The sequence below is a fragment of the Narcine bancroftii genome, chromosome 2 (genome assembly GCF_036971445.1).
Source record: "Narcine bancroftii isolate sNarBan1 chromosome 2, sNarBan1.hap1, whole genome shotgun sequence".
Lineage (NCBI taxonomy): Eukaryota > Metazoa > Chordata > Chondrichthyes > Torpediniformes > Narcinidae > Narcine > Narcine bancroftii.
In genome coordinates this window covers 36,118,426-36,130,676 of record NC_091470.1, presented here as the reverse complement: position 1 = coordinate 36,130,676, position 12,251 = coordinate 36,118,426, and the positions used below count along the sequence as shown (strand labels likewise).

General features: G+C 38.2%; 1 protein-coding gene across 6 annotated transcripts in view; it reads left to right on the top strand.

Annotated features, from left to right (window-relative positions):
• slc38a6 (solute carrier family 38 member 6) overlaps positions 1-12,251 on the top strand; it is a 79,533-nt gene that overhangs the window by 27,250 nt on the left and 40,032 nt on the right. For all 6 annotated transcript variants that reach the window (XM_069916274.1, XM_069916277.1, XM_069916272.1 and 3 more), the window contains 2 exons: positions 92-144; positions 1,708-1,747. In XM_069916274.1, the coding sequence (XP_069772375.1) occupies positions 92-144; positions 1,708-1,747 (93 nt within the window). The remainder of the gene's footprint in view (positions 1-91; positions 145-1,707; positions 1,748-12,251) is intronic.

Sequence of the window (12,251 nt, the reverse complement as noted above, 5' to 3'; positions counted from 1 at the left end):
AAGAGTTATATTCTATTCATAAAAGTTTGAAACTGCATTCTAAAAAAATAAGTCCAGTTCCACTAACACAATCTACCTTTTATCTTTCTAGGACTGACATCCTATGAAGACCTTGGATTTTGTGCCTTTAAGAAAACTGGAAAGGTATTAAGTGTTGTCCTTGTTTTGCTGCATCCGAGTCAAGCCCTTTCTACCTATCTCCAGTAATATTCCATTAATTGAAAGGAAGCTATTTTTCAGCCCATTTCTATGGATTTAAGCCTGTGAACACTTCCATATAATCTTGCTGTACAAAACTGAAGCTAAGAATTGTTTCAACTAAATACAATAATATCCCCATTATCTGGCTCTCAATCAACCAGAAACTCAAACATCTGACAAAAAGGTTGAGGAAATAAATAAATTTAAATATAAATAAAGTTTAAAATTATAAAAGTAAAGGTTCTCTGAAGTAACAACCAACCCCATGGTGAAGACTGGAGCAAACATTCAGCTAGAGGAGCTCCCCACCCACAGCAGCTGTTTAAATAAAATTTCAATAAACTTGTTTTTGAATAAAATGGCGGGTCCCATGATGAAGAACTGGCTGTTGCCGCTCATCGCTGGGGCGACTCTCCCAAAGTGTCTCCGTATCCCTGCCTGGTAAGAGTATTTATTTTTATTAGCGTATTATTAAGTATGTAAGGCTTTATGTGTAAACAGGGTAGAGGGGGTTATGATGGCAGCATGGTTAGCATAGCAGCTAGCACAAGGCTCTTGCAGTGCCATTGGCCAGGGTTCAAATTTAAAGGAAGGTGCGCCAAGGGGCTGACCATCACACTGGTGTGGGGTTGCTCTGAGGACCTGACCGAGACACTTGCATGGAAGGGAGTCGGGTTGCCAGTGTGGGGAGGGGGTTAATTTTGACAGCGGCACAGTTAGCATAGCGGCTAGTGCAATGCTGTTACAGCGCCAGCGACCAGGGTTCAAATTTAAATTCTGTGAGTGACGGGAATTAGCCAATTAAAGTGAACTTTACATAATTAAAGACTATACTGAATTTTTTCATATTACTTCACATTTTGCACTGTCTTTTGTCTTTTGAGCAGTGTGTTCTTAATGCAGATGTCTTAGGTGTTGGAAGAGTGAATCTCAGTCAACCAGAAAATTTGCATAACTGATATCCGCCATCACCGTAGGTGCTGGATAATGGGGATTTTACTGTAAAATGTTTGCTTCCTTAGGATGTTTTTTTTTGTGTGTTGTGGGAGAAAAGGGTTAAAACTGTTTTACCAAAATAATCAGGAACATTTTGTACTCTGACACTGCAGAGAAGGTAGGATATTAAAAATTCACGACCACTAAACGCTTAATGTTCCTGCATTTGATTCAAAAGTTGTGGTTTCAACTCAGGTACAGAACTGGAGCACATAATTCAGGTAGATATTTCATTGTAGTTAAGGATTTGTTTGTTATAGTCAAATCTTCATTTGGATCTGAGATCCCATGGCCTCCAGGGTGTTTCAAATATTTTGGGCAAAAGGTTTTTGTTTCTCCACAAATGCTGAAAGCAGATAATTTAGCCATGTACCTCGCTATTGAGACTTTACTATCCAAAAAAATTGACGACACAAAATAACAATTTCTTCTCAGTTCATGATTGATAGATTGTATTATTTTTGGCCATAAATTATTTTCTAAATTGTGGTTTGTTCCATTATCTTGCAGGTTATGGTTATCGTTGCAATATTGATACAGAACATTGGAGGTAATCTTAACTTTCTAGAAATAGACTAGTCCATGTTGAATGACTGGATTTCATCCCTAAAACTCAATCAAAGCTGCAATGGAACTTTAAGAAGTTGCATTGTGTACAATTTTAATATCCTTATCCAGGACACTTGTAGGGGTTACAGCAACTGATTGTACTTAAACCATTGTTCATTCCACTGTTTACTGGGTTAAAAGATGATCAAGTAAAGATCAGTTCTTTGGAACAAGCCAACAGACAGTAATTATAAGGATGGGAAGTAATTTCATAAAAATTATAAAATAGTTTGGCATTTACTCTATTAAGCCAATTGTATGATTTCTTATTAAGTTGATTATCCAAAACTTTCCAGAGGGCTATGAAGACTCGGTTGGAGACCATATACAGGGTGAAGACTTCTGAACTCTTAGGGAAGTGAGGAATATGGTAATAGCTTAGGCTACCTGGTGGTACTGTGGACCTTAGCCAAAGTATTGAATGGGAAAACAGGATCAATAAACTAATCTTGCACTCATCTCTTTGATTTTAAATGTGTTATTCGAAAGAACGTATAAAAAAATTGGCTGAGAAAATAAGAAATGTAAGCATTTGAATTTGGAGGGATGAAATTAGCTATTATTGTACTGTCTTATGCATTATGTTCTGCCTTTTTATACTTCTGTAGTCTCTAAAAAGTAAATATCACTCTATTTTGAGGAATTAAAGTGAGCTTACAAGGAACAATGAGATTCTGAAAATCTCGTTAGGGTCCTTTCAGAAAAGCAATGAATGAGGCCAAGACTTAGATCATTGCACCACTGCACCAGGCTCTAGATCCTAATTTAGTAAAAGTTGGGCATATTCCTTGTATACTGAAGAAGAAGCCTTGATCTCATTGTGTCTTTCTGTTTGGGAGAGAGGTTGGGTATGAAAAATTTAAATGCAACTGTACAGGGTGTCAGCAAACTATTTTCAGGGTAGCTGCCTCTTAACCTCCTGCTAAGCTACTTTTGGAAGACTGTGAGCTTTTAAATTTAGACATACAGCATGGTAACAGGGCCTACCTGGCCACGAGCCCGTGCCGCCCAATTGGCCAACTCCTGTATGTTTTGAAAAGTGGAAGGAAACTGGAGGAAACACAAACAGACACTGGGAGAACATACAGCATTAGATCTGAAGCTGGGTTGCTGGTGCTGTAAGAATGTTGTGCTAATTGGTGCTATCATTAGGGAGATTATGAGATCTCCCTTTTGGGAAAGTGGCACGCACACGCACACACCCCCACACCACCACCCCCCCCCCCCAACTCACTGAGGGATACAGGGACATGTATACAGTCCTAACTGCATGTATGGGATATTGGCTGTTACTCATAGCCAGTGTTTAGAGCTGATCAATGTTTAGTGTTACAAAGACAAAACAAAATCTGCAGGTCAAGACAGTATCCAGGGGTAGAAATGGACAGTCAACATTTTGGGTCTTCACTAAGATAAAATAGGAAAATCACACATATTAAGGGGGAAATTAACTATGGAAAGAGTCCAGAGGTAATGGAGCAAAGGACAGAAGGTGTGGGAGGTGGAGAGGCAGATACAGGAGTATTGCAAGAAAAACATGCCCTGCCTATCCAGTCCTTTCCATAACTAAATTCCTCCAACTTAGCAAGATCCAGTGTAATTGCAACCTTCTTGCAGTGTGGCTACCAGAATTAGACTCAAGCATTGTCTAGCCAGTGTTTTGTGAAGTTAATGATGATGCATTTACTGTCGTGCACATTGTACAATGTACACGTGTACCAAAATTCTTAATTGCTGAAACCGAATAGGTAATAGTAAACTCAATGAATTAAATTTTAAAAATAAATAAATAAATACTTAGGATATAAATATTCACAGTAAGCCTGGTACAAAAAGTGTGACTTGCAGTAGTGCAAATAGTCCATTTGTAACGTTGGGGCAGTCTGTGATTAGTGTACCAAAGGGAGGTTCAGGAGCCTGATAGCTTTTGGAAAGAGACTGTTCGTGAACTTAGAGGTGCTGGTGTTTGGGCTTCTGTACCTTTTGCCTGAATATAGCTTGTGACCAGGCATGGCCTCACTTAGATGTCAGCAATGGGTAGGATGTTAATTGTGATGGACCTAGCTATTTTTATTACTTTCTGCAACATTCTACGTTTCTGGGCAGGAGAATTCCCAAACCAGGCTGTGATGCAATGTAAAGTCCCAAGTTTTATATTTTATATGCAACCAATGAGGTCAAGCATTCAGTTTGATTTTATTCACCATGCTTAGATTGCCTCTTCCACATTACTATAAACTTCAATGTAGTTCTATACTGACTTTGCTACCTGTCCTTGAGGAAATCTTTGCGACAGACACCTACCTATCCCAGCATGTCACCCAAAAGAATAAGAATATTATCTGTGGTTTATGAATGATAGATACCCCTGAGCCCCAATTCAATAAATTGTACATTGAACAGAGTACTCAATTTTCTTTGAATGATCTGCAAATATTTTCTTAAAAATGTTCAGGTGCTCATATTTGAAAATAAACATAGTTCCTATCCGGATGCTGTGGTTTACTTAAAATAGCAAATAATCCTATCTTGTTCAGCTATATGGATGAAAGTTCATAATTTTTTTTGTAATAAAAATGACTACATTATTCATCTTCATCACATACCCCAGCATAATCATAATTTGAGTTTAAAGCAATATCAGGTGGCCTTACACCTCCAACTTTCAGCTGTTTCTCTGAAAACATGAATTTCAAATGTATATGGGAACTAAACTAAGCTATTTAGTTTCATTTGTGCGACTGGTAAGAGAATTGAGATTTGAGTATTTTGTTTGAATGCAAATTTATAATTCTTGGCATCTGTTTGTAATAAAATTTGAATACTGTTTTAGGAAGCTAATTCTGTCCAGATTGTTTTGAGAGACAAGCAAATCTTTATCAAAGCAGTATATTAATTAATTTTAACCTTTGAGATACAAAACTATATGCCCAATTTAGTAGTAACATGTTAAAATTCCTTAATAATTGTTGAATTCTGCTGTAAATTACAAAATGCCTTTGGTAAATTTGGATTGGCCTCAACATAGAATTAGCATGTAGAACCCTCCGGTCACTACAGTGTGACCACAAATGTTTTTCTCCTTCATGGTACTGCGAGTTACTCCTGATCTTGCAGAACATCATTATTGATGTTAATATTGCAGATTTGCAGCACACTTAGGACATGTGCCTGTGGTATCACAGAGCTGTGCAAGTTATTTTGTCCTGGTTGTTGATGGAGAGAAGGGTGGGAGAACTGGGGGCTAAATGGAAATTTATTTTGAAAAAAGAAGTGTGAAATCTTGAGTAAATACTTCATCTACCTGAGCAAGATTATGAGAGCCAAAGACAGGGTAGGTAGCAAGTGTCTACCTCCCTTGATAGGGGTGTCGAAAACTCAAGGGTGCAGGTTTAAGGTGAGAAGCAGGAGGTTTAAAGGAGATGTGAGGGGTAAATTTTCTACACAGTAGTTGGTATTTGCAATAAGCTTCCAGGTAGGTAGCAGAAACAGGAGCAGTAACAACATTTGAGAGTCATCTGGAGTAAGGCAAAGAAGGGAATGGAGTTAGTGCAGGCAAGTGAGATTAATGTAGATAAGCATGATGGTCAACATTGATGCAGTGGGGTAGATGGACTGCTTCTATGTGGATTCTAAAATCCATTTGCATTGAAGGGTAGAAAAACACTGCAAATATTACATTTTCACAGAATGAAATCTGTTTGTTCTGTCGTATTGTTTTGGCTTTGGGTATGAAAATCCCTCTCCTTGTATCCCGACATCCCTTCTTTTCAGTTACTTAGCCAGCTCCCTTTTAAATAATTCAATTGTGTGTGGCTCAACTACTTTCATTTTTTAAATATGTCTCTATAGTCTCCTTACAACCTTCTCTATTTCCCAGAAGAATAACCCTAGTTTCTCTAATTTAATCACACATCAGTCGCTCTTTATCTCTGGAGTACTTTTGGTAAATCTCTCCATCACTCTCCAATGCCTTTTGCATCTTTTTGAAACATGATACCCAGAAAAGGATGCAAGACTCCATGTGTGCCAAAACCAAATTTTTTTATATACAGTACCTATACTGTAGGTGTATATTTATGTTTCCATACTGTAGGTTTCATCACTCTTGTACACTGTCACTATGTATAAAGGCTTATGTGCTCTTTTAAACCATTTTCTTAACCTCCCCTGCCACTTACAACAAATTATACACCTGTCCTTCAATACACTCTGCTCATGACCTTTCTTTAAGTATTGTCCTTTCTAGTTTGTACTTTTTATTCTTCCTACCAAAATATATGACTCTCCTTGGCATTCAATTTCATTTGCTGCCTTATAGCATATTCCACCAACTTGATTAATATTTCCTGGACAAAGAAGTAGAAGAATGGGTCAATATGTTTGTAGATATTATGATATGAAGGTTGGGGGTGTTGTGGATACTGTTGTAGGTTACAACAGGATATAGACAGGATGCAGATTGGAGCAGAAAAGTGGTAGATGGATTTCAGTATGGATAAGTGTGAGGTGTTGCAGTTTGGAAGGTCAAACGAAGTCAGAGTACATGGCTAATGGTGGGATACTAACAGTGTGGAGGAACAGCGGACCATGGGGTCCAAATCCATAGAGCTCTCAAAGTTGCCATGCAGGCCTTTGGTATGTTGGGTTTTATTTGTCAGGGGATTGAGTTTAGGAGTCGTGAGGAAATGTGGCAGCTCTATAAATCTCTGGTGAGACCACATTTAGAAAGTTGTGTTCATTTCTGGTCACCTCATTACAGGAAGGATATGGAAGCTATGGGGAGGGTGCAGAGGAAATTTACCAAGTTGTTGCCTGGAAGGGAAAATGTGCCTTATGAGGCAAAGGTAGTGGAGCTGGAACTTTTCCCCTTGGAGCAAAGAAGGATAGGAGGTGACTTAATACAGGCCTACAAGATGATGAGAGGCATAGAGAAGGTAAACAGCTAGCACCTATTTCCAAGGGTAGCAGTATCGAACATCAGAGGACATTTGCACAAAGTGAAGGGAGGAAAGTTTAGGGGAGACGTCAGGGGTAAGTTGTTTTACACAGAGTTGTGGGTGCCTGGAGTGAGTGATGGTGCAGGGTGGAACAATAGGGGCATTTATGTCCCTCTGAGGCATATAAATGAAAGAAAGGTAGAAGGTTATGTGGTAGGGAGGATTTTTTGGGGGGAGGTAGTATATGTGGATTGGCTCAACATCATGGGCTGAAGGGTTTGTTCAACGCTGTAATGTTCTAATATCTCCTCTAAATCTAGTATGATCCACTTCATGGTTTACATGCTTTCAAATTTTATGAAATCTGTAGATTTAGAGATTGTAACCTCTATGTCAAAAAGTGAAATGATTGTACATTTCCAAAATAACACCATGGTATTGAATGCTAGAGAACTCGGCTGTGCATATCCTACAAATCCTTCACCACTATTAGTGTCCTATTGCAAACTTTCTCTCCATTCTGCAACGTACCCAGTACCAGATTAACGTATTGTAGGGCCTGTAGCATTTATTTTTAAGGGGCCTTAAATAGTGCCTGCTGGCACATGCCACGGTGAGGGGGAAGTGTGACTGTGGCAACAACCGTGCCCCGCGCCCCCCCCCCCCACCCTGATGCTGACCCTGCATGACCTTTTTGGTAAGTTTGAAATAGTCTTAATTATCACTGATCTCAGATCACTAAATTTTCAGTGATTACCAGTGCCGTATCTCGGGAGCATAGCGCCTATTGGCAAGCACTGAAATTATGTCCCTCACTCCTCTATTAAAACTTACACATTTTGCACTAACACTGGAAATACGCTAACACTGAAATTACACTAATGGCGGCGGCTAGCTGGCAGCTGGCTCAATGCAGGATCAATGGCCGTCTTCGTTACCCATAATTCTCCACGCAGCTGGAACTGCTCTGTGTTTCCCATTGCTATCTGCAGCATGTAGCTCCCCCGACATGTAAATGAATGAAACCAGCCAGCTGACTGAAGGGCTGAGGTAAGGATTATTTTTTGTTCCATTAAGGAATGTTTCCGTTTACCTTTCCACTGTCATCTTTGTGCAGCGGCTATGAAATACCGATTAAAGGTGATAATTGGCCAAAATCATTAACCTTAAATTTAAGGTTAGTGATTTTAACCTATTATCAACTTTAATCAAAGTTATGAACATAGCATATCAGTGTGGTATCTCATATCCGCTACACAAAGATGAAAACGAAATGGTTTGTCATAATTCATAGTACATTAACGCAGGAGCACTTGAAGATACTTTTACTACTATGTTAATTTGGTCCTGAACACCCCAATTTATTCTAGGCTTTGCTATTTTGATACCAAGCTATTAAATCTTCCCTTATCAAATGCCATTAGAAGTCTATACCATTAAACAATTGTATATTTAATAGTTAGTGTTTAATATTAATGTTTGGAAGAATGCTGGACTAAAAACTACCTCAAAAGTTATTGTACTCTAACTCACAATCTCTTCTTAATGAGACTGCTCTACTCTCCACTTTTGGGTTTTTTTTAAACTTTATTTAAGATTTTATAACATGAATAACATATAGGATTACATTAAAAAAAAATTAAGAATAAAATAATAAAATTACAATACAGTATCAGTAATCTAAATAAACTATACCCTCCCCAATAATTATTACACTTTAATAACCCAACTCAAATTAGTCCAACCCCCCCTTTCACCCCCAAAATAAAGAATGAAGAATTAATAAAGTTAATAATATATGTGAGAAAAAAAACCCACTTACAAAAAAAAACAACCGATTAAAATACTAACAAAAAGAAAAGTAATTAATACTAAGATATCAGACTTAAAAAACATATTTAAATCAAACTTAAATGCATATATTTAACAAACGGAGTTAAGATGAAACATATATTTAACTCAAACTTAATTTAAAAAATTAGTAAAGTTAGTAAAATTATCTATCAAAAATTCTTAAACACTAATCAATTCTTAAAAAAAAATTGTAGCATGAAAAAAAGATGAAAAAAAAACTTTCTCTATAGAGATAAACCTTCACCAAATATCAACTAACTTCACATCTATCATCATATTAGTCACATAAACCACCATCTTAAAACAAAATTCAAACCTCATTAAGCATTGTACAATTCAATTTTAGTACTCTTCCACCATTTTTCCCTTTTACTCTTGAATAGTTATCCAATAAAAGCTCCAATACCACATTTAAATATCCCCAAATCATTACGTTAAAATTCAGATATCCAAATAATAAAAACACATCTACAACGAAATCTATATCTTCAACAAATGGAGCATAAACCACAAACAAAATTCAAGCCTCATTAAGAATTGTACAATTCAATTTATAACTTTCACCATTATTCCCTTCGTTCAATAACTAAAATAGCAAAATAATATACACCAGAATTACCACTCCTTCACCTTAAAGTTAAAGAAAAAATACAAAAAAAACTTATCCATCCTATTCACATTTAAATTTCAGATATTCCTTATCTACTGAATAAACTTTACAAAAAAAACCACATCAATTTTTAGTTTTTTAAACAATCAAATACTTTCTTACGCTTTTTTTATATTTAAACAAAAAAAAACCCCTTCACTCTTTAATCTAATAATACAAAAAAAAGGAAAAAAAATGGGTAGGAGGTTAAAAATACCCCCTCCCGTCTAAACCACGCAATGCGGTAACTCCCAAAATAAAATGGGTGTGAGATAACTCACACGTAGCAGATGACTTTCAGGAAATAGTGCCTATCTAGTTCTCTCCCCCAACTCTCACTTCATCTTAAACTAACATCATCAATATTTAATATCCCTTTTTTTTAAAAAAAACATTAAAAAAAAGGACAACTCTTTTAATCAGCTCCAACTGCCGAGTCACCATTACAACCATTCTTTCTTGGAGCATGGCTCTTTTCTTCCATCTCTTGTCTCCTTAGAGATCGCGGCGGACTATGTCTCTGTTGAAACTGAGTAATTGGCAGCTCTTGAGCAAATGCTATAGCTTCCTTTGGAGAATCAAAGAACTTTGGTTGGCAACCATCTTGGAAAACCTTCAAAACAGCTGGATATCTAAAGGTTGCCTTGTAACCTTTCTTCCACAACAACTCTTTTGCAGGATTGAATTCCCGTCGTTGGAACATAACTTCTTGACTCAAATCCGCATAGAAGAAAACTCGATTATTTTGAATCATCAAGGGTGATTTTCTCTGTTGTGCATTTCTAATAACCACTCGTAAAATTATTTCTCTGTTGTAATAATTCAAGCAACGAACCAAAACAGGTCTTGGACTTTGACCTGAAATAGGTCTTCTACGCAAGGCTCTGTGAGCACGTACCAGTATTATACCTTCCGGGAAATGTTCTTGACCCAGCACCTGTGGAATCCATTCAGTAAAAAATTTTCTTGGGTCTGGTCCCTCCATACCTTCCGGCAAACCAATAATCTTTATATTGTTCCGTCTGGATTGGTTTTCCAAATAATCAATCTTTTTCACCAAATTTTTATTTTGAGTTTGTAAGTCTTCGACCATTCTGGTCACATCAAAAACTTGATCCCGTATTTCGTCTATATCTTCTTCACACAAATTAAATTTATCTCTCACTTCAAGCTTAAAAGCTCCAAACTCAGCCATCTGTTGAGAATGTATTTTCACCAGAGTATTAAACCTAGTACCAAGTTCAGCCATAATCTTGGATAATCCCTGCATTGTATAAGATAATTTAGATTCAAGATTCACAAAAACTTTTTCAATTGGAAGAGATTTTGGCTCAACAGATTCCTGCTTCTTCTGCATAACCAAAGGATCTTCTGTTCCTTCCTTCATTCTGGTTGCCTTCCTTGTAGTATGACTGCGTGTGGAAATCCCAGCCACAGCCTCTCCAGCAATGACTGGAGGACGCTGGCCGGGGTTTTCCCCAGTCCATAATGTATTAAGTTCTCCCAGTACATCAAGTTGTATAGGTTTTTCTATCTCAAGAGATGCAGTTTGCAGCGCCACCTCTACAGTTGACAAATGCCTTTGAGTAACTCTTTGTTCTAAAGGCTGTTTGGCGCCCTCTTTAGGGGGCTCTACCGATGTAACATAGAGCTCTACATCCGAACACTGTATCTCTCTCCTGGGATCCATTTCACGCTGAGTCCCGGTGTCTTTCCTGTAGGTAGGCTCCAAAACTTGAACTTTTGGAAAATATAGTTTTTTGATGATCTGTTGTCGTTTTTTTTGCTCTTTTCCACCAATTGTACCGTCATAAGTTAAATTAACAGCTCTGAAATTATCTAAACTTTTAAAGAATTTTAATGGGCATTTCTAGACAAAACAATAAGATAGAGTCAGGAGAGAACTGGAAGGCATGTCTGATCCTTATGCCATCTTTCCACGCCCCCTCCACTTTTGGTTAATTATGTCTTGGTTCCCCTCTGACCATTCTACTTGCTACCTTTCCTCTATCAATTCAATTCCAAGAACTCTGCCTCTAGACAAGCAGCAAGGATAGGACTTCCTTGCCCTCACCTACCAGCCTCCATATCCAACATATTCTCTGCAATTTCTGGCACTTGCAACATGATCCCACCCCCAGACATGTCTTTCCCTCTCCGCCTTCCACAGGGGCTGCTCCATCCATGACTCCCTCGTCCACTCATCCCTTCCCACAAATCTCCCCTTTTGGCACCTACCCCTGTGACCGCAGTAAGTGCTGCATTTGCGCTCACAGCTCCTCACTCACCATGACTTGGGGCCACAAACAGTCCTTCCAAGTTAAGCATCACTTCACTTGTGAATCTGTTGAGATCATTTACTGCATTCATTGTTCCAGTTGTGGCTTTCTCTATATCTGAGAGACTGGACACAGACTCAGAGATCGTTTCGCTGAGCACCTTCATTCTGACTGCAGCAATGGTGGTGATCTCCCAGTGTCCAACCATGTCAATTCCACAGCAAACTCCAGTGCTGACATGTCTGTCCGTGGCCTTGTGCACTGCCAGACCAAGGCTACCAGTAAATTGGAAGAGCAGCACTTTGGAGGGCACTCTCCAAATGGACGACGTTAATATCAAGTTCATGGGGTTCAGCCAGGACCTCCCCTGTTTCCCTCTTCTATATCCCTGTGAGTTCTTTCCTCCAGCTCTTCACCCCGTTCCTTCTTCATTCAGAGAGCTATGCCCTCCCCCATTACTTCTCAGCTTTTTTCTCTTGTGCCCTCCTATGAATAGCCACCTGTGACTTCTTGCTTGCTCTCCCCCCACCATTTTACTTCAGGCACCTACCTGCTTTTTCTACATACTTTGATGAAGGGCTCAGGTCTGAATCTTTGATTATGTATCTTTATCTTTGCTTCATGAAAAATGCTGCATGCCTCCAACATTTTTGTGTGAACAACATTCAACATTCTTTCCAGCTCTTACCTCTTCTAATTCAGATTTCAGTTTATTGTCAAAGT